The following is a 24256-nucleotide window of genomic DNA, read 5'->3' on the forward strand; positions in this document are numbered from 1 at the left end:
CAAGCACTGGGTTAGGGTGTAGGGGTGTGTATGAGATGAGGAACCACCATAGACACCCTCAACTCTCTCCCCGACACTATATGGTAATGCGACACTGCTATACTCTACCAGAATGCTACAGTAAAAAAGCCAGGCAACACCAAGCACTGATTGGCAAGGTAAAGGAACAAAGGAGTCTCTAATTCTCTGAGGTCAACAGTTTCTAGTTTTTTTCCCTAGTTTCATATACATTTGAATTCATTTAATCTACATATTCATGAAAATGTATATATGAAAATGTTTTATCAAAAAATTCAGTAGTTAATTATTAAAAACTGAAAAAAGCCCAAATGTTTGCCTACAGTGAAATGTGTAATTTAAACATGTATTATTCTGAAACATTACCTACCGATGAGGATATATGGATTGTAACTATGTGCAACAACGTGACTGGTTCTTAAATATCCTCTGCCGAAATGACATATACAGTAAAAGGATGAATGCTGTATGGTTCTATTTACATGTGTTCAAAACCAGGCAGAAGTAACACAGAGAGCTGGAAGAGAAGATAACTGTTACCCCTGGGAGGGTATTGGCTTACTGGGAGCAGGAGTGGGTTCTGTTATGTTCCTTTTCTCTCTTCTAAATGGTTAGGTTGCTGTTAGTAAATTTTTCAAATCTAGAAACTCTTAAAATTGCTAGATTATATTCACACAAGGGAGAATGGGGAGAAAAATCTGTCTGTTTATTGACAGACTGTCCTAACCTTTGTTTTCTGATAAAAAGGAAACAGGCATTAAATTAGAAAAAAATTTAAATTTCGCTACAAAAGAGTCTGAGATTCTATCTCTATTGTGACCCCATGGTCGCTCGCACACGAGACAGCTGCTCTCACATGATACTGCTCTGAGCAAGGTTAGAGCTCCCTCTAGCACTTCCAACCAAGGAAACACCACAGGCCCTGACAGAGCTGCCCATGGTTAAATGCAACACGGTGATTTTTATTTTTAATTTGCTTTAATTGTTGCTATGATATGAATAATTAATAGGCTGCTTATGCCAGTTTTGTAAAGTTCACAGTACAGAAAGCCAGGAGAGAAATAGCTACTTACAAAGGAGGCTTAAAAATGGTTATAACTGCTATAATATTAGAGAATTTGGAATATTTATTCCTGATTTGTGGCAACATTATGTTCTAGCAACAAAGAAACATGCTACTAAAAGCATTTCCTACTGAAAACATCTTTGTGTCTCATCTCCTTTCTCCGCTGGCTGCAGAACCACCACACCCACAGGGCTGCAGGAGCGAAGCAGGTCAGTGCTGGGAACCTTGTTCTTTGGTGAAGGACAATCAGAAGGTTTGACCGCAAACATTAACCTAATTCCACCCATTCTAAGACAAGTATATACTAGCACTTAGTGATACCCTGGACAACAGAGGTTATTGAACTTGAAGACAAGATTCTTTCCTGTGTCTTTGTAAAGTTCCTTCTTCACTGGTATCTCAGCCACTGAAAATGATGACTCTGCCCAACAATGTCTACTTCACATTTGGATGTCAGCACAAAGTATAATTCAGATACAATATTGCAATCCTACACACAGAAATTGAGCAGGTGATGAGAGTTCAACAATTGTAACACATATATAATCATTTTGGGAAAGAGGCCAGAAGTAAAGGGTTTTCCTTTTTTCATTGTTGGATTTCAACTCCCACATACACATTCTGAATGAAAATTGCTTACCAAAATTCTTGTTAAAAATCAATACACATATGAAATCAAATAATATGTTTCTTGAGGGCCGCATTCCTCAGGAGGCAGAGACAGGTAGAGCGAGTTCCAGGACAGGTTCCAAAGCTACAGTGAGACCCTGTCTCGAAACCTCTACCATTTCTTGAATCATGAAGAATGAAAGAAAAAGAAAAACACATTTTCTTAAAAGTAAATTCATTTTAAGAAAGACTAATGGGGATTATCCAATAATCTGCATTCTGAATTGCCCCCGCCCCCAGGAAGGGTTTCTCTGTAGCTTTAAAGCCTGTCCCCTGGAACTAGCTCCTAGACCAGTCTGGCCTCAAACTCACAGAGATCCACCTGCCTCTGCCTCCCAAGTGTTGGGATTAAAGGCTTGCGCTACCACTGCCCAGCAAGAAAGTATTTTTTTTTGAGTTATAATGTAAAGCAAGGTTTAAGCCATTTTAAAAATAAACTTATCTATCTATCTATCTATCTATCTATCTATCTATCTATCTATCTATCTATCTATCTCTCCTATCTATCTATCTATCTATCTATCTATCTATCTATCTATCTATCTATCTATCTATCTATCATTGGTTAGGGGGCATATTTGGAGGTCAGAAAACCACCTGTGGAAGCCAGTTCTCTCTTGCAGTGTGGGAACTGAGGACCTGACTTAGGTCATTAGATGTTGTATTAATACCTTGGCCTGCTGCACCATCTCACCAGCCTCCCTGCACGTGTACGAGTGTGAGGACTTGAGTACATGGAACTGGAGACCAGAACGTTGATGGGTGTCTTTCTCTAGCATTTGAACCCAGAGCTTACCCATTTGACTAGTAAAGCTAGCTAGCGCCAATATTCCATCTCAGTTTCCTAGCACACTACAGGTGGCCCTCACACATACCTTAACTTTATGTGGGTCTTGAGGATCTTAATTTCAGTCACTATGCTTGAGTGGCAAGTTCTTTACCCAATGAGTCACCTTAGCCCTTTAATTTCTTTTCTTTTCTTTTTTTTTAAAGCATATGAATCCCTTTTAAAAGTAAATAACTAAAGCTAATGTAATGGCACAAGCCTGTATATAATCCCAGCACTTAGGAGGCTGAGGCAGGAAACTGGCAAATTTACAGACTAGTCAGAGTTATACAGTGTGAATATCTGGTCAAGGCGGGGAGGAAGGGAGGAAATTAAAGGGAAGAAGAGGTGTGTGTGTGTATAAGGGAATAGCATATTTGTAATTAAAGGAAGTTTAGCTATTTGCAAACACATCTTCATCATTTTATTTTTATTATTTGAAAAGATGAATAGCAGTCTATGACTTCTCACTCATGTTCTGGTTATGGACCAGCATACCCCATCAAGACACTATATGGTAGACACCAGTCTTTCTTGCACATTCCATAAGGCCAAGATGTCAATTTGACACCTTAGTTTGGTCATACTCATTCCAAGGGCAGCTCAAACTAGGAGTGACATGTCATCTGAAAACAGTTCTTCATTAACCTACTGAGAGCCCCAGTCATGCACTGCCTCTTCCTCAGACAGGGTTCACTCACGACAGCTTTGCTTCCAGTTCACCTGCTATCTGTTGGGAGCTGTAGATCATGAACTAGAACAAGAATGACAGGTCTAAATTAACATGACAGAAAAGCTATTGGATGTTGCTTCTTGGTTTAGCCATTTCACTCTCTTTTGTGGCAACCAAAGGATTCAGAACCCTGGCATTAATTAAGCAACAGTTTTATTACACACAATCAAAGCCTGAAAGAAAATCCTAACCGACAACAAGAGGAGATTACAAGGTTCAATAAACACTTGTGGTTTTTCGTGGTTGCTAATTGAGGGATTTAAAATTTTTATCATCCGATACAGAATGCTGCAAAGGAAAACACTGAGTGCAAGCGAATAAGAAACCTAAACTGTATTTCTGTACTGTGATTTTATAAGACCAGTTCACATACTGCTGTGGTTTTCAAAGCCTAGTTTTTGTTTTACTAGTTACTGAGCATTTAACCGGTACCACAGGCAACTGTTTTGATAATCTTCTTATTTACAGCATCTACTCTAATTTTCTATGCATTAAAATGTATAAACAGTGGTTGAAAGCACAAGGCCACGTAGTTAGATTGTTTGAATTCAAATCCAAGTTTTGTGGTACCTTATGTTCCTGATTAGAGTTAAAGTTAACCCAAGATGTACGATGGAGACAAAGGAGGTATATATAAGTCTTAGCTAAGAGTGTGATCCATTATATGTTCAATAAACAGCACAAAACGGTTATCCAATTTAGTTCTTTAAACATGAATTTCAGAAAAAAATGTATTTCAGGATGGCATGCTGGCTCAGGGGGAGAAGGCACTTGCTGCTAAGCATCATGAACCAAGTGTGGTTCCAGGGCCCATAGAGTGGAAGGAGAGCACCCACTTTCTAAGTTGTTCTTTGACTTCTACACACAAGAATGCACATGCATGCTTGAACATAACTTCTGTGTAAACACAAAGAGTAAATATAAAAAATTTCATGACATTTTATTTTAAGTCAATCAAACAAAAAATAATGCAAGTCTCTACTTTGTACAATTGAAAAATAATCCTACATATGCTACATAGTTTGTCTTACATAGAATCAGCCTTCTTAAAGTAACATATGTGAAGCCAGGCATAGTGGCTCACGTTTGGAAACCCAGCACTCAGGAGGCTGAGAGAGGTGCATTCTTTGAGTCCAGCCTGAACTACAAAACAATTCCAAGCGAGCCTGGACTACAGAGTGAGACTTTGTTTAAAAAAAACTAAACTAAACTAAACTAATAAATGATAGGCTACTTACATAAATAAAATAACTCATACATTTTCAAATGAGTCAAAGCAGGGAGAAGCTAACGGTCTGAGTCTCAAACATTTGCAGTTTCAAAGCACCTAATATTGGCATTAAATTTGCAGTCAACAATTACCTAAACAGTCAGCTAAAAAGGTGGTAATAAAGACTCATTTACTATAGAAAACTATGTCACTCCAAGTGGAACCTATTGTAATCTGATACATATCATTCTAATAATTTACTTATCAGAACAAAATGTGAAACAAAAGCTGTATTTCATGGAATTAATATAGTTCAAAAATAATTTCTTTGCCCTAAGCATTATCTAGAGAAGTTAGAGAAAATTTCATCTATCAGTTTTAAAGTGTAAAATGACACTATATTAATCCTTAAAAACAAGGTAACACAAAATTAAAGAAAACGTATTTTTTTTTTTCTACCAAGAATTCCCCTTCCCCTTCCCTTCCCTTTCCTTTTTCCAAGACAGAGTTTCTCTGTGCAGTCCTGGCTGTCCTGGAACTAGTTCTTGCAGACCAGGCTGGCCTTGAATTTACAGAGACCCACCTGCCTCTGCCTCCAGAATGAGTGCTGGGATTAAAGGCGTGCACCACCACCGGCCGGCAAGAATTCTATTATCAACCTGCCATTCATAAATTTAAAAACTCAAACAGGTCATTGAGAAACAACTGGGAAAGCACTAACAGATAAAAAAGAAAAAAAATCACCAGAAACAAAACAAAAGCCCAGCCCAACTCAACCCAATGACCCCCCCACCCCCACCCCAAGAACACTCCATGTCACAGGATGAATGGCAAAGCAATCTTGCACCCTAGAGGTGGAGCCAGGCACTTTAAGATCTAGGCTAGCCTGGGTTACAGAGTGAGACCTTGCATAAGGAAAAAACCAAACAAAAAGGTGGAGGAGGAAGGGGCATGATGGGTAATGCCAGTAAGAGCAAGGAAACTGATATTTTTTTGAAGTTCTATAATTAAACTATCAGGTTTATAATAAGTCCAAACACAAGAGTAAGAAAAAATACAAAACGAAATGACCTCACACAGATGTAAATACAGCTACTCCTTGGATTGCCCGTTAACCCACAAGTGGCACATCCATCTTATTTACAGTGTTATACCCCCCGCTATGATACTCCATTACAGAGTCACGCTACAGACTCCATAGTTAACACTGGAGGAACCATCACTTCTCAAACATGGCTTTCTCTCCATATTCCCCTTCCGGCTCCCTTGCATGTCTAAGAGAAAAAAAGTATAATTAAATTTCTTACAGTCATAGATATTTCTAGAAAATGTGGCTTAAATCTGAATTGATATTTGAAGGACAGAACATGGTTAAATTTATGTTCCATCTTCAAGAAATACTTTAGCATCCCTGTGCTCATCATCTTAGTTCTCTGTGAGCAAGAACTTCTTACATGCTTTTTAAATCTGTGCAGGAAATCCATGTCACAATTACCCACTGAAAATGTCTATTCTGTCCCAGAGGATGGATGCTCAGTCACAACCACAGACTGACATTTTGGTTTTCATGGCCTCTTTGACCATTTATCTTTACTCCACCCTCCTCTTTGAGGTAGAGGATTTCAAAGTTCAATTAAATTCTGACACCCTGACCACATGTACATGTTCAGCAACCTTCACAATCCAGAACATGAATAGAAACAAAAGTATTTACTAAAATGATGACAGAAAAAAACCAGGGCTTTGAAGCCTTAAAGGGCAATGCTCTTTGGTCTTTTTAAAAAGTGAACTTATTTAGTGTACATAAGCGTGCACATACACATCCGTGTGTTAATACCCCATAGCTCGCATGTGAAGCCAGAAGACAGCTTACAAGACTCAGTACTCCCTTTCCCATGTGAGTCACGGATACCTGGCTCAAGTTGTCAGGTTTGGCAGCAAGCACCTTTACTTGGTGAGCCATCTTGCCAGCCCAGGAGGCAATGCTTTTAACTGTCAAAATTAATAACTAAGTTTAAGTGGGGAAATAGTTTTTGGTTTAAAAAGACTGACAATGGATGCTTATACTTTAAAGAGTTGTATTCCAGGACAACTTAAAACAGATTTTATGTTTATATACTGTGATGCTTTCAAGCCTGTCTGTGCACCACGTGCATGTCTGACGCCATCGGAGGTCAGAAGAGAGCATCAGATCCCTTGGAACTGGAGTATGATTCATCATGAGGATGCTGGGAATTCAACCCGTGTCCTCTGCAAGAACAAGTGCTTCTAACCACTGTGCCACCTCTCTAGTCCCCAGAACAACGTTTAAAACAATTACTAAAATACGAGCCATCAACTTGAACCATTTGTTTACAATATGCCCCCCCCCCCGGCATTTTCTATGTAGAAAAGCATGATATGAAGTCACCTAAGACCCTTTAAACTTTAAAGTCCCACGTCCTAGGTTTGTCAGGAAAATGATTATTATTACTGAATAAGCAGCCAATACTACAGAGAATTACTGAATGGGTAACCTGGAAGTGTTCAATTTTCTAAATACAGATATATAGTAAGTAATAATTGGTTGGGGTGGCAGGAAGCCTAGAAGTCAAAAGGACAAAAACCGTAAGAAGGGGAAGCAGAGTGGCTGGAGAGCACATAGGGCCTCAAAATACTACTGAAAGGCATTCTGGTGAGCAAGAGGTCAGAGAGCTCTCAATTCAAACTTCGATTCCATAACTTAAAGATGGGGGTGGGTTTTCAACTCCTCTGAGCTTCAGGGTTTAAAAAGGGGTAACAATTTATCTCAACATTTCATTTAAAACTGGCAACACAGAGCTAGTACTACAGTTCCCAGTGCAGAGACCAAACACACAGCTAGAGTTACAGTCCCCGGTGCAGAGACCAAACACAGATTAACGTAGTATTTGCTCTTCCTCCAACTTTTGAGTAGAAAACTTGAATTAAAAAAAAAAAAGCATGTTTGGGACTGCACATTTGCCTAGCATATACTAAGTCCTGTGTTAGATCGCTAGCGCCGGGGGTGGGGGATGGGGTTCTTCCATCTGAAAGCGTGTAAGAAACAAACTGGACATTTAACATGTTTACCTGGTGCTAGGTGTGTGATGCACATGTGGTATCTGTACTCAGGAAGTGAAGGAAGGATTCTGAGTTCCAGGTTAGGCTGGGCCATACAGACAGACTGTATCAAAACAAAACCCCAATTTAATATAGGAATGAAGGGATCTGCTTTGTGTGTGTGAATTTAGGATTATGATTGCCTCACAGGGTCAAATATTTCACAAGTAAGAAATTGAAACAAGCATGTACTGGCTGAGTTCCAAAGGCCTAATGACAGTTTCTCAAAGCTAAGCCCCATGACCTATGCTGAAGTGAGCAGAGTTTAAGGCAACGTGGTACTTTGCTGTTCTAGAAGGCAAAGGGAATTACTTACTTAGAGCTGCGTACTTATGAAATTACTAGCATTAAACAATAAAACCCTGGAAGACAGAATCCTAGCCCTGGTCCTAAGACATTCTCTCTGGAAAGGAACCTCCAATAACAGGATGTGTTGGCAGTCACAGGGCAGATGAACTCCAGACATCACCATTAAATTCTTAGTGAAACCTGTCACACACAGGGCAAGCATTTGCAAGCTGAGGTCACAACACGAAAATAAAATTTTACATGTATGGATCCTGAGCTCATGGGTACACCAAAAGGTTCAAAAGAAGGGTTCAGGTTCCACAATCTTTGTAAGTGATAATTTTACACTATGTGACTAAGTGTTCATATTTATTCATGGAGAGCTTATGAACCCAGGCTTCTGAAACTGTCAAAAGCACAGAAAAAGAGAATGTTTACACCTGCCAACATCCACCAGGACCCATAATAGCTTTAAGAATAAAAATATCTTTTCCACATTCATGAACAGAGTGGGCTTTAATATGAATTAGTACACTGTTGAAAATATACTAATATGAACAACTGCATCAATATGTTGAAGTATCTATTGGGGACTGCTGGACTATCTGGTATCATGTCATTGACCCTAAAACTGATTTATACAAATGTCAGGCAAGACTCACTGGTAATTAAAGTTTTGTTCTGACAGTATCAAGGCTTTCTGAAGAGAACAGGGAAATCAGACAAAAATCACTTTTGTGTTTTGCAAGACAGCATAATACTAGGGTCTTAAGTGTATAAAGTTTACCATACAGCAACAGGCCTAGAGAGTTATACAAATAAACTATGTTAAGTATAATCAATATTAGTTATGAATGATTAAATAAGTCCTATTAACTATGATGAAAAAGATTGTTTTCTACATAATATAAATGTTTCATAATATAGTTTAGATATTTTCCCACAAATTCTAACCTCAGATAGGTACATGATGACCAAATTGTATTAATCCATTTAGTAATATCTAAGCCAATGAACTGTTCATAACAAGAAATAAAGCTTATTTTCTACTATTTGAATCCACCAAATAGCATGTACTAAATTACTTCCTTTTACAGTAAGTCACCATGTTTAAAGGATGGAGACAAAGACTGGAACGTTGTGAAATGTGATGTTATCATATACTTTTCCAAAGTTAAAACTTTCTAGAAAGAAATAAAAAGCACATGCTGAGGTTGGAGAGACAGCTTAGTGGTCTAAGAACACTGCTGCTCTTTCAAAGGCCTTCGGTTTGGTTCCTAGCACCCACATGGTGGCTCACAACCATCCGTAACTCTAGTTCCAGGGGATCCATCACCCCCTTCTAACCTCCAAGGGTACCAAGCACACATATACATGCAGGAAAACACTCACAGACATAAAATAAAATAAAAAAAACCTCATTTGCTAAAACTTACTCTCATTAATGCCTTCCATTGTACCACACAATTTTTCTATTATAAGGATGATTAGCAAGGTTGCAACATTAGTATAACTGAGCTTTAAATGAATGAATCAGGCTTTAAGTTCATGATTTTTATATCCCCTTCCTCCTTTCCATAAACATCATACTTGATTGATATTCAATTCTCAATTACATAAATTGAAATAACACAGTGCCAACACTGAGAAGCCAATGGCACAAGAAATATATAAACAAAACAGCAAATTCCCTAATAAACAGAACCTGGAAAGGAACACAATTTCAATACGCCACAGCTTGCTGCCTGGAGTTTGCTCCTCTTTTAAATAACTCAAAGTGACAGAACACTCCACACCAAAAAACCCTGTGTTACTTGAAGGAAAAACCCCACAATGAAGGAATAAGGTAAGGGTGACAGGAGAACTGTACAGAATTTAATTCCTATGGTTATTAATTTTGTTTGGTTTTGTTTTAATCAAAATGTAAAACCCAGAGTACACCACCAAAGAAAGTACTGGCACTCAAAATCCTAAATGATTCCTAATAGAATTACAGTTCATAGATTATTAATACATTGACTGTATTTGTGGCGTGACTTTGGAAAGGAGGGGTTATTTCTTACAGTCTGTAAATGAGCTCTGGAGCAGAATCAATGCCTACACACAGCAGGGGAAGGGCAAGAACCACAGGTTTCTTCCTCCCCCCTTCAGAACTGTGCCTGGCACTGTGCGGCTGAGGTACTGCTTTCTCATGCCCTCTGTTTCTGGTCTTGCTAATTAAAAGGTTGATCACAGAGCAATGCTCTTCTCATTAATTTTGGTGTTCCGATTGGGTAGGATCCCTGCTTACCCCACCTGATCTATTCACACTGCTGAAGTTAATGTGACAGGAGCCCGAAGATGGATTACATGCTGCCATATTGCCCATCGCCTCCAATCAGGAGCTATCTGTGTAAACTGATTGTTCTAATTTGCTCTCATTATTTTTACAATATCAGGAGAAAATAACGCACACAGCTCACTGTCAAAGTCATGAAAATCAGCCATTAGTTAAACCCAGACACTCAGTGGCTTTATTAGAGGCACTGCAGTTTATTGATGTAGCTCCAGTCAAACAAGGCAGCATTCGCTTCAATAGAAGGAAATGTTTCTACAGAAAGTAAATATTTATTGTGATAATACCCACAGAAACAGGGTATTCTGGAGAATCCTGGGCCTATTTTGAAAGTGTGGTTTTGACACAAATCATGTAGCAATGAAGGGCTGGGTTGGCATAAGAAAGTAGGGAACGTTTAATATATTCAGAAGCATGAAAACGCATCTATTAACTGACATCTGTAACGCATTCTTCATCTCCCTTACCTTGATAAATAAAAACCTCAGTCTGTGACTACATACACCAATCAATAAGCAAGAGTAGCCCAAATATGCCCTATAATATTTTTATAAAACAGAAATATTATTACCTAGGAACCACAGCTATTTACATAAGAATCATACAGCTATATTTTAAATAACATACTTTTTATTCAATGCAAGTTTTCAATAAATTTAATTGGCAATCCTAGTATTACATATATTCGTAATGCATTTTAGAATTAAGATACTATGCGGGCAGTCTAGTGCAGTAAGCCAAACATCCCGGCTGGGTTTGAACCCTTTTAGTAAACAATGGTCCTTTAAAGTAGAAGGCGGGAATCTACAGAAAGATTTGATATTCAGAGATAACATTGAAGGGATGTGTCCTGATCGTATGAATGAGCGCACGCACACACACACACACACACACACACACACACACACACACACAATATATGTTATAAAGAAAATGTTAAACTTCTAAAGAAAATAGGTAAACTTGGTATTTCAAGGCTTACCTAGCTAAGACCATTTGTTAAAAGGTTATCTAGATGCTAGCCAAATAGCATTTTTAGGGAGTTGGAGATTGAGGGTATAAATAATAGAAACTGATGCCTTTTAAATAAAGGATCTAACCAATCCATACTTTCTCCTCATCTCTCTTTAGATCTAGATAGAAGGAAACATGGCTTCCTCTTGTATTCTTTCTACACTGAGATTCCTAGGTAATGTGAAGGCAAGAGGGTGCCCTTCTTGCTGCTCCCCTTTTAATGGCCACTTTTCTTTTTCTAAGAAACATGTGCCATGCCTTTCTCCTTAAAATTCCTGCACTAAAAGACTGCACCATACTGCACTCCGCAAAACGTGCTGATGGCGCCAATTACAAGCCCCCAGCCGAACGCTCCAGCCCCCACCATTCGGGCAGATTTATGCGGACTCTTGCCGACGTTATTACAAGTCAGAGTTTATTGGGAAATTGTTACATTATGCGGAGTGTCTAACAAATTGCTTATGCTGCTATAATTGGATTACAACAGCCGCTTGCTCCCACCGGTAAGATTAGGCAAGTAGGACTCCTGCCGATCTCTGAGCGTTAGCAGTAATTTTATTTGCCTTGCCTCTCTCTTTCCTAACAACATGCCTCTCTCCCTGCCAGCTGTCTGCTGAAAAGGCACAGGCTTGTTCCTTGGCCCTAACAATGCAATTACAGCCCCGCAGATCGCACTGTTTGTGCATTAAGTACAGAGCCAAAATGAGGCGAATTGATCGTTTGACTTTTGGAGAAGCCATGTGATCTCTCTGTGCGGGTGATCCGACATGCATCAGTAGGCAATACTGCAGTCAATTCTTGATGAAGAACTTTCTTCTTTCACCTCTCTTCCTCATAACCTTTCCTTTCTCACTGAGGAAGACACTGACTGGGCTCATCTCATGCTGATGTAGATCAATCCACAAAGACAAACTCGATCTTATTGGCTCCCTGGCTAGATAGAAATGTGAACAGGGTCTTCTGGCATCTTGAAAAGCCTCAGCCAGATAGATCAGTGGCTCCCAACAGCTGGAACATGCTGTCTTAAAAACAAAACAAAACAACAAAAACCACAAACCTTCACAGAGAGTTCACTGAGAAAGTTCACACAATCACTGGAGTTGAAAAAAACTGCGGAAAGTTTTTGGGTTCTGATCACACTGCCTTGGAATGGTTGTGTCAGAAACTCCACCTCTACTCAAGGGCTATCAAGAAGTAGCAATGAAACCTGCGCCTGCCTTTCTGCACAGATCTGCTCTGCTGGAAGATGCTGGGGGCCAGTATGCACAATCAATGCAGTTGGAATCTAGGCTCAAGAACAACCAGGGTGAGATCCACCCAGGGCAGAGTTTTCAACACATTTTGTTGACAGCTTTCAGTTTCTTGTTTTTTCTTGCGTGTTTGACAATGAGTGCCGTGGCAACAAGAGTGCACAGTAACTCTGTTTAGGACATCATTCGTGGAGATTCCTGGATGAGTCTGGACTTCCTACAATCAATTCTCTTTTGGATTTAAAACCATTTGGATTTGACCAATTTTAACAGAGGCTAAGCTTTCTGCTGACACTTTCCTTATACACAGCATGTGCACATTCAGGTTTCTGTTACACAAGTATGTTATCAATCTGTTAATTCATTCTGTCCCAAGTCTTTTGAGACAAAAAGGCATGCACAACTAGATGGAATATATTTTCACACTCTTAATTTGACAAATATTATGAATTCTAACCAGTAAGTCACTTTATTCTGTATTTCTTAAAACCTTGGTAACCATTAACATTAAATTTACGGACTATTTAAAGATGAAAAAAAAGATGTTAATTCCGAATTTCATCCTTGCCCTCTTTAAAACAGTGTTAAACTTCCACGCTTTCCCAATCACATTGGCCTTGATGATACAATTACATCCTGCTGTGTTCACCACGAAGCTAACTGCAGATCTGTCAGAAGGGCCTGTGTGAACAACAGACATCTGACTTCCTACTTGTGGAACAGTATATTAAAGGAGCCTGTTAACATGTAGTTTAAAACTCAGAAGAAACTCTGAACAGCTGAAACGCCTTATAAATAGCACAGACCCAGAGGAAGTGCAAACGTCTGCATTGTGAATTGTAGATCTTAATTACCGACAATGGCTGCTACAGCAAGGAGCACGGAAAGAAAGTGAAACAGTTGTACTGTTCATGGTTGGCAATAATTCTTCAGGAAAATATTTACTATCAATCAGTTATGAGAAAAGGGACTCTGTGCTCGTAAAACAGCACGTTGCTTCTCATACCAGGACCATTTTGCTTCAGCATAATCTGAATTTAAACAGCTTGTTTCCTGCGGATATAATTTTGGAAATAAATAAAACAAGTCTTCTATCAAAATCCGGAGTGAGTGGGAAGGAACATCACATCTTTCTGTCTCAGTCAGATTCAAACAGATTATTAGTCTCAAGTAAAAAACAGTAATAACAAACAACAGAAATACAGAATGAACACAAGACCACTGAATGGACTTATTCTGAACAAAGACAGAACTTTTCCAATCTAGGCCAGGAAGCAAGGTAGAGGTATCCTAACAACTCAATTTTAACTATACATGTTTATGGAAGGGGTGTGAGGTATAAACGTAAGTTATGGAAAAGCCTTGAACTAAAATTTTCTGTAGTATTTCAATAAAGTCAATAATAAGATAACATAAAAATTAATGTTCTCAGTTTTCTTTCATAATTAAAAACATGAAGGTTGACAATTAGGTGCAATGTGATTATAGATTTTAAAGACTGAACTGGCAGTCACTAATGACTGTCCATTTAAAACTACAATAAATATAGAGCTCATCATGGCTCCCACACAAATCTCATAAATGTTAGGGCTATGAGCAGATAAGATGCTTGAAAAGCAAACTAGCCAGGAGTGGTGGCACACACCTTTTGATCCCAGCACTTGGGAGGCAGAGGCAGGTGGGTTTCTATGAGTTCAAGGACAGTCTGGTCTACGTAGCCAGAGCTACATCAGATAGACAGACAGACAGACAGACAGACTGACTGACAGACAGACAGACAAAAAGGGAGAACTATATGCAAGATACTTCATGGCTTCGAATATTACCTGGACCCCTCTCCACTTTCATCTGTAGTGTTTCTTTCAAGCTGAAGACCCAGGAGACTGCTGTCAACCTAAGGTGGCTTATGAAGCAGCTATGCTTTCTTACACTTTACCGAGAATTAAAGGGAGAGTCCTTTCCATACAGGAACTGCAAGGCTACAGGGTAACTGGCAGAGGAAAGCTAAACATAAAATGCTACAGGGTTCATCCCTGCTTTTGAGAAGGACCAATGTCTTCTGTAAAATGTAAATAAGTAATATTTAATAAAAAGGTCCAAGACTACAATTAGTATTTATACCCAACCCATAATTACTGACTGAAATTCAGTTGCTTTGAACTGTAAAAGGAAAAAAAGCTAGCTTCACTGTATTACAGTGGCTCTCACATGGAGACAGCGCGACATGCAGGCGACACTGGAGCACACGGTTTGACTCAGTATCAGACACTTGTACCTCACAGTCAGGTCACTGGCAGATAAAACTACTGGAAACTCATTTTCCAAAGGTCAAGCAGTAAATGAGGCCAGGAGAGGCAGCGTGAAATCACGAGACAGATAGAACACGTTTAGCAGTAAGAAAGGAAAACTCACTGTTGCCATGCTAGTGGAGGCTGCTATTGCAGTAAACATTTTCGCAGTTACATATTTTTATTTGACGATTTGGCTCAAATTTGAAGCAATGAACTAGAAGACAGGATGTGGGCCAATAAAAGGAACCAGGAAGTTGGTTGTGTTCCAACTGGAAATTATAGAAATCATTATTCAATTAGAGTGGTTAAGAGGACAATGAAAGAAAATAGGTGTCAGAATAATGTTAAAACAAGCAAGAATGGGATGAGAAGGTCACCATCTGGGAGCAAGTGAAAGAGACTGATGAGCAGCAACGAGCAAACTTATTTCCTCACTCAAGAGCATGGAAGAAATTACACCACCATGCCAGATGCTGGAAGATTTCTAACCGTGTGCCACTGAAGTAGAAGGTAGAAAAAGAGACAAAACAACAACAAAGAGCAAACCCACACCACATTGCACAGATATACAGCAACATGGGGAAGGAGTGTAGGAACACTGGCTCCAAGTACATGAAGACAAAAGGAACAGATGCTCAGTTGGCCAGCTATCAATGAAACTCATTAAAACTGTCACCCTGTCCTTGGATTGGTGCTCAGGCTAAGTTTTTGCCTTGTTTAGCCAGAAGTAACTCACTTGTGATGAAGTGAGAGCAGTGTGTCTGAAAAAAGGATTGAAAGAATATTTTTTTTGGATCCCTGTCTCCAGACACCAATGCTAAATATAAAACAGGGCCAAGTAGCACTTAGAAATTATTACTAAGTAACTGAAGAGTAAGTGTAAATTATGTTACTCGGTTTTGTTTTGTTTTGTTTTTGTAGAAAATTAAGATCTGACCTTAAGACACAATTTGATGAACCTACCTTTTGTAGTTATAATTTAGAATAAATTCTGACATTTCTCATATGGCTATTTCCAATGGCTATAAACTGTATGTTTTCAGCAAATAAAGCAAGACCAGAGATTACCATGTGTTTTAGGAAATATAATAAAAATTATTGTTGCTCCTATATTCTGAACTACCTAATTGTGAACAGAGTCTTCATGAACAGAGTTAGAACCCTAAGTAAATCTATGAATGGATTAATGAGAGATCCCAGAGGGCTTGGTCATTCCTTCCATCCCGAGATTATAGAAAGGCTCCATCTATGAAGAAGAGTAAATTTTTTTTTCAAGACAGGGTTTTTCTGGAGCTTTGGAGCCTGTCCTGGAACTAGCTCTTGCAGACCAGGCTGGCCTTGAACTCACAAGAGATCTGTCAGCCTCTGCCTCCCAAGTGCTGGGATTAAAGGTGTACGCCACCACCGCCTGGCAAGAGTGAACTTTCTTTTTTTTTTTTAAATATTTATTATTTATTTATTATGTATACAATATTCTGTCTGTGTGTATGCCTGCAATCCAGAAGATGGCACCAGACCCCATTACAGAGAGTTGTGAGCCACCATGTGGTTGCTGGGAATTGAACTCAGGACCTTTGGAAGAGCAGGCAATGCTCTTAACCTCTGAGCCATCTCTCCAGCCCCCAAGAGTGAACTTTCAACTAGACAGTGAATCTACTGCCACAATGATCTTCCCATTTGTAGAACTACAGAAAAAAAAAGTTATTATTTATAAGCTACCTTGTTTTTGTTGTTTGTTTTAAATTTATTTATTATGTATACAGTGTTCTGCCTGCAGCCAGAAGTGGGCAGTAGATCACATTATAGATGGTTGTTAGCCTCCATAAGGTTGCTGGGAATTGAACTCTTGACCTCTGGAAGAATAGTCAGTGCTCTTAACCTCTGAGCCATCTCTCCAGCGTACTTTATTTTTTGTTATAATAACACAAAAGAAATAAGACAGCTCTTCATGAATTTTATAACAAAGATGAAGTCCACATGACAAAGTCCTATCTTTAATAATGATAGCAAAATGATAATATCTAAAAATGATAGCCTGTACATGACACTAGAGATTAAGTTGAAAGTTGAGAAAGTTGTAAAAAAAAAAACCCTAAATGGTAATAAAGATTATTTTTGCATAAAAATGAAGACAAACTCTAGAAATACAACTCATATTGAACATTATCCTCAAGACAGTAACGCTAACAAAAACTCCCTCCAATCAATCTAGAAAACTGAAAGACAAATTTTTAAGGTTTCTAATTTAAAAAAAAATTATTTTCTATGTATGAGTGTTTTGCCTGTCTGTATTTCTGTGTACCATGTGCATGCAATGGTCACAGAGGATGCACATGGTACACAGAAATACAGACAGGCAAGACACTGGGTCCCCAGAACTGGAGCTACAGATAATGTGAGCCATCATGTGGTGCTGACAAGGAACCTGGGCCCCATACAAGAGCAGTCCTTAACCACTGAGCCATCTCTCTAGCCCCGAAGATTTCTAATTTTTAATATTATCTTTGTAACTAGAGATACAACACACATTTATACATGAAAGACTTGGCCCCTATGTCAGTTAAACACACTTTTCCACTCAAAACCACCAAACATGACATTTCTTAAGTAGCAGCGGCACCACACACCTGGGATCTCTGCAGCCACCCCACCCTGCTCACACTGCACCATCAGTGTATTTCTGGGATGTTACACCTACACTTGAAGGAGGTTAGGCAATCCCAGCACTCAGAAGGCAGAAGCAGGCAGATCTTGAGGCAAGCCTGGTCTACATTGTGAGTTTAAGAATTTGCCAAGGCTACACAGAGAAACCCTGTCTTGCAAAAAACCAAAAACTAAAACAATGAACAACAACAAAAATAAGCCACAAAGAAAGTTACAAAACAAACTGTTAACAAATTTTACTTATCAGTATGACTGGAAGATTCTGTTGCAGCTGAAGAACTAGAAAACCCAACTTTCAGTTCACTCTGTATAAAGTAATGCCTGCCTACAGTCTTTTCATAAATATACAATCATACGATAGTCTGTGGTAACAACACTGAATAAAGAACTACAGGCGCAGTGCTGTCGCAATGCGGTATAATGTTAAGGGGTGAACGCTGTTACTCACTTTGGCCACACAGTTTTCAGTCTTCATAGCAGTGCTTGTCAGACATACTGTCTCTTGGTTTATGCAGAGCCTGGCACAGCTGTTGTAAGTCTGTAGAGACAATTTTCAAGGGAAAAAAAAAAATCACTTTTTTTGTTTTATTTTGTTTTAGATACTGAAATACTGACAATAGCTGTCAGACTCTATTTCTCTAAATCAACATACAATTCTATTTATAAATTTGAGATTTGCGGCTGCTGAAGGAACAGTAGAGAAGAGGTAAGGATAGAGCCCATAGAAGCCACATGAACAAATGAGTAGGGATTCATGGTATGAACGGGAGATAGAGGATTGGATACACAACATTTTTTTAAAATGCAAACTTCAGTCAGATATGGTATAATCCTAGCACTATAGTGGCCAATGTGGGAAGACTGTAAGTCTGAAACTAGCCTGGGCAACACAGTGATACTGTCTGAAAATAAAATAAAGTGTTAAATTTAAGAACCCATGGTCTGTTTAAAATAGTAGTTAATTATAAGCCAGACATGATGGCACACAGTGTAAACTATCACTGAGGAGGATTGTGAACTTGAAGCCAGACTAGGCTATATACGACCAGTTCCAGATCAGCCTGGAATCCATAGACTAGGCTATACGACCAGTTCCAGATCAGCCTGGAATCCATAGACTAGGCTATACGACCAGTTCCAGATCAGCCTGGAATCCATAGACTAGGCTATACGACCAGTTCCAGATCAGCCTGGAATCCATAGCTGGACCTTGTTTCAACCACAACAGCAAAAGAAAAAAGAATGAAAGAAAGAGTAGGTCTCAAGTACACTTGGGAGCCTGACCAGAAGAGATTAAAATCAGAACTCTAGGAAATGGACACAGATATTGACTACAGTACAGTTTTCTTTCATGGCAAAAAATGCTTTAATCCCCTTGCCCCCTGGCAGGGTTTCTGTGTGTACCCCTGGCTGTCCTGGAACTCAAGAGATCTACCTGCCTCTCTCTCTTAAGAGGTGGGATTAAAGGTGTGCACACATGGCCAAAACACATTATTTTATTAATTAGTTAATTAATTAATTTGGTTTATCGAGACAGGGTTTCACTATGCTGCCCTGGCTGTCCAAGAACTTTTTACACCAGGATGGCCTCAAACTCACAGATGTCTACCTGTCTCTGCCTCCTGAGTGCTGAGATAAAAGGCATATGCCAACACTACACAACCGCAGTAAGTGCCCTTAACCTCTAAGCCCTCTCCAGACCCCAGTTATTCCTTTTTGAAAATGAATCTTACAATATAGTCCTGTTTGTGATTAAACTTGTGGCAATCCCTCCTACCTCAGCTTCCTGAGTGTGCTTTCAATTTAAAGTTGTTGTGAATAGTATAGAATCTAAAGCACAGATCATTGTTCTCCATTTGGGTGTGCCATCAGAATAACCTGGGGGGCTTGATGAAGCACAATTTCCAGCAGATGCTGACACTTTTGGCCTGGGAATGGTCTTTGAGAACCAAGGTGATGACATTTAAGCCACAATCACTTAACATTGATTAAAAAAAAACCCTATTTTATGAATAAAGAGAAATTTCATATTTACCGAAGTTACAAAGATGTTTTGTACTTCCTTAACTCAGCTTCTCCCTAATAGGATATCTCCGAGAACATTTATCAAAACTAAGAAACCGGGCTGTAGATGTAACACACTTGCCTAGCATGCATTAAACTCTAGGTTCAATCCCCAGCAGCACACAATACTCAGGGAAGATAACTTGGAGCCAAGCATGGTGGTATATACCTACAGACCCCGCACTTCAGTGCTGATGTAAGAGGATAACTAGTTGAGGCCAACCTGGGCTACATAGAAAGACTCTTTTGGGAGAGATTTTTTTTTAAAAAGATTTTGTGTGTGTGTGCCTCTGTCTCAGAAGTTGGAAGTGCATGCATGACTCCTCTGGAACAGTAGTTCTCAACCTGTGGGCTGGTGATGGAGGAAGGTCATTGGTTAATTAATAAAGAAACTGCTTGGCCCGATAGGTTAGAACATAGGTGGGTGGAGTAAACAGAACAGAATGCTGGGAGGAAGAGGAAGTGAGGTAAGATGCCTCAGAGAGACTCCAAAGCTCTCCTCTCTGAGGCAGATGTGATGAAGCTCCGACCCAAGAATCTCCCAGGTAAGTCACCACCTCGTGGTGCTACACACATTAATAGAAATGGGCCAAGCAGTGTTTGTATGAATACAGTTTGTGTGTTGTTATTTTGGGGCATAAGCTAGCCAGGCGGCCGGGAGCTGGGTGGTAGGAACGCAGCCCACAGCTCCTTCAACAGGCTGGGATGGCCCTTTCACAAGGGCTGCCCAAGACCATCGGAAAACACAGATATTTATGTTACTATTCATAAAGGTAGCGAAGTTACAGTTAGGAAGTAGCAACAAAAATAACTTTATGGTTGGGGGTCACCACCACATGAGGAACTGTACTAAAAGGTGGTGGTATTAGGAAGTTGAGAAACACTGCCTTGGAACTACAGGCATTTGTGAGCTACTTAATGTGGGAGCTGGGATCCAAACTTGGATCCTCTGCTAGAGTAGTTAAGTGCTGGGTAAAACCTTCAATCACAAAGGGGTGTGTATAACGTGACAGTCCATGAAGTGTAGACCTCATGCAGCGACTTGGTCTGCATTTGTTTGTCATACCTCCTCAGTCTTCTATAATCCGGCACAAGTTCTCAGTTTTCCTTGTCTTTCATGACTGACACTTCTAAATCAGTTAATCAATAGGATCTCCCTCAACTCATGATCAGAACGAGGTCATTATTTGAAGGATACAAGTGAGATGACAGGCCCTTCCATCTTAGGGCATCAAATCAAAACACATGCTAACAGTTCTTCTGATATTTGCCTCCACCACTCGGCCATGCTGGGAATGTGTAATTTCCCCTTCGGGAATTATTAAATAGATTACAGAAAATATTTTGAGGGTATGCAAATAGTTTCTACTTTAAATTTCTACCACTAATTCTAGTAACCTTTGAAGGATCTTGCCTATAGTAATTTTCTAATGGTGAATCTTAAATTTCTTCTTCCTTCCACATTTTTATAAATTGGAATCCTTCTGTAGGGAAGAATTGTGTCTTCTCCCTATTTATTTATTCATTCACTTTCAGTTTATAAAAGCATAAACAGAATTCTAAAATTTGCTTTTGGCCAATTATTATTTTTCAAAAAATTGGTAGGAAAAAAAAAACCCCTTTTTCTTCTGTAGTCCTAGCTCTCACTAACAATATTATGAAATAAGTCTTCTTTTAAACAAGTTGAAACATTTTCTTGTTTCATTTATCATTTAAATTGAAATTATTTCAAAACATAGTAAAAGTATTTTTAAAATTTTTCTTATTTTATGTGTGTGTTTTGCCTGCATGTACACATGTACAATGCATGAGTATGTGTGCCTGGTACCTGAATAAGCCAGAATACACCAGAACCCCTGGAACTAGAGCTATGGACAGCTGTAAATTTCCATGTGGGTGCTGGGAACTGAACGTAGGTCTTCTCTAAAAGTATCAGGTGATCTTAACCCCTAAGCCATCTCTCTGGTCCCATTAAAATTATTCTTATAAGGAAAATGCAGTCCATTTACACAATGGAGTATTACACAGCAGAAAAAAATAATGACATCTTGAAATTTGCAGGCAAATGGATGGAGCTAGAAAATATCATATTGAGTGAGGTAACCCAGACCCAGAAGGACGATTATTATATGTACTCACTCATAAGTGGTTAGCAAAGAAAACCAGCCTACAAATCACAATCCCAGAGAACCTAGACAACAATGAGGACCCCAAGAGAGACATACATTGATCTAATCTACATGGGAAGTAGAATGCCGGGCGGTGGTGGCGCACGCCTTTAATCCCAGCACTCGGGAGGCAGAGGCAGGCGGATCTCTGTGAGTTCGAGGCCAGCCTGGTCTACAAGAGCTAGTTCCAGGACAGGAACCAAAAAGCTACGGAGAAACCCTGTCTCGAAAAATCAAAATAAATAAATAAATACATGGGAAGTAGAAAAAGACAAGATCTCCTGAGTAAATTGGGAGCATGGGGACCATGAGAGAGGGTTGAAGGGGAGGGGAGAGGCAGGCAGGGGAACAGAGAAAAAGGTAGAGCTCATTAGATCAATTAAAAAATATTCTTATAAAATATTTTTAAAAGGGCTGGAGAGATGGCTCAGAGGTTAAGAGCACTGACTGCTCTTCCAGAAGTCCTGAGTTCAATTCCCAGCAACCACATGGTGGCTCACAACCATCTGTAATGAGATCTGGCGCCCTCCTCTGGCGTGCGGGCATATATCGAGGCAGAATGTTGTATACATAATAAATAAATAAATCTTTAAAAAAAATATTTTTAAAAATACACATGAACAGCTGGGCGGTGGTGGCGCACGCCTTTAATCCCAGCACTCGGGAGGCAGAGGCAGGCGGATCTCTGTGAGTTCGAGACCAGCCTGGTCTACAGAGCTAGTTCCAGGACAGGCTCCAAAGCCACAGAGAAATCCTGTCTCGAAAAACCAAAAAAAAAAAAAAAAAACACATGAACTAATAATTATTGAATAAACTAATAAAACTTATGGCAAAGAATTCTGTTTTTTTTTTTTTAAGGATGGTTAGTGGTCTATGCTTATAATCCCGAGATTTTGGAATTAGCATGGGCTACATAAATCATGTCAAAAAGTGGGAGAGAGGTTGGGGATAAAGGAACACAACAAAAGAATTCCGATTCCAACAATGGCAGAAATGTTACAATGAGTTAACCTTGCTCTGGATAACAGCTTAACTAAGGCAAAATATATTTCAAACTATGTGAGGCACTGAAAATGGGTGGAAAAGGGAGAGGAGCGCTGAAAAAGAACTACATTGGGTAAGATGTGAGTCTGTTTCTCCTGGAACCACTCAACAGTCCAGTCAGCGCAAGGTGATGGTAAATACAACAGTCGGGCAAGCCACAGCCTACTGGGTTGAGCTATCAAAGCATGGAGTTCAGAACAGTGGCTGGCAATTGAGAACAGAAATTCCACAGAGGAGAGAACTACAACGAAAGGAAGAGGTATTAGAAAATACATTTAAATTCTCCTCAAATCCATGTTTAACACCAAAACGACATACATTAAGGGAAACTGAGAATTTCAATGGGAAGAGCAGCCGGAAGACTGAAGGAACTGAGCCAAGACTCCAGCTTGTGCCCATGAGATCAGGTAAGAATTTAGATTTGATTCCTACCTCATTAGAGAGATACAGAAAGGATCTCAGGCTTCCCCGTGACACTGAAAAAGACCAGGAGTTGAGATGACAAAATGTTCTAAGGGAGCTGCTTTAGGCATATGGATAAAACAAACACACTCGTCATTTTCAGATGAAAGGCCAAGGAACCACAAGGGCATATTGAACTGTTAGTATTTTAAGAAGAGACAGATTCAGAGTTTCTATAATAAATAATTTACACTATCTAATATAAAATCACCACACTTGTAGAGCAGTCAAGAAGAAGAATATACAAAATGACCTACCTGAATAGCACTAAAGAGGTCTTTAATCTGTTCAATGAAATGATTAAATGAAAGATATGATCATAATGAGCAAAGAGATGGAGAAACTTTCCCCAGAGAAAGGAAAACCTAGAGAGAGACAGTATGGTGGGACATACCTGTAATCCAAGCCTGTAACTTCAGTCCCAAGAGATCTGACACCCTCTTTGCCTACACATTAGATCCACAGGCATGCATACCTGTGGAAACAGACACAGACAGACCTCCCCCCCCCCTCTCTCTCTCACACACACACACACCACACACTTTATTTTTTGAAGAGAAATATAAGACAAATCTGGAAAAAACTGCTTATTAAAATAAAAAGATATGTGAGGAGGCTGAGGCAGGAGGATTGCTGAGAGTTGGAGGCCACCACCGAATGACTATACAGTGTGTTCTATGTAGCATAGTGTACAGAGGAAGATGTCTTCTAAAGGAAGGAATAAAGAAGGGAAAAAGCAGGGAGCCAGGAGAGCTGTACTGAAGCTAGCCCAGGATCTACAGTGAGATGCTGGTTTAAAACAAATGTAGTGAGCTTGAGCCTGTGATTCCAGGCAGAGGCTGAAGAATCCAGGGCTCAGTGTCTGAGAGTCTGTCTTGAAAAGCCAACACCTGGGGCTGGAGAGATGGCTCAGAGGTTAAGAGCACTGCTTGCTCTTTCAAAGGTCCTGAGTTCAATTACCAGCAACCACATAGTGGCTCACAACCATCTGTAATGAGATCTGGTTCCCTCTTAACTAAGACCCACAAGCAGGC

At 39.5% G+C, this 24256-nt stretch overlaps 1 protein-coding gene across 9 annotated transcripts in view; it reads right to left on the bottom strand.

Moving 5' to 3' along the window:
• Window positions 1-24256, bottom strand: part of Btrc (beta-transducin repeat containing E3 ubiquitin protein ligase) — a 177711-nt gene that overhangs the window by 45276 nt on the left and 108179 nt on the right. For all 9 annotated transcript variants that reach the window (XM_041660926.1, XM_041660922.1, XM_041660927.1 and 6 more), the window contains one exon: window positions 17933-18022. In XM_041660926.1, coding sequence (XP_041516860.1) covers window positions 17933-18022 — 90 coding nt within the window. The remainder of the gene's footprint in view (window positions 1-17932; window positions 18023-24256) is intronic.

This window comes from Microtus oregoni, unplaced genomic scaffold (genome assembly GCF_018167655.1).
Source record: "Microtus oregoni isolate MIOR12 unplaced genomic scaffold, Mior012 000012F_ref0000307, whole genome shotgun sequence".
In the NCBI taxonomy this organism is placed as follows: domain Eukaryota; kingdom Metazoa; phylum Chordata; class Mammalia; order Rodentia; family Cricetidae; genus Microtus; species Microtus oregoni.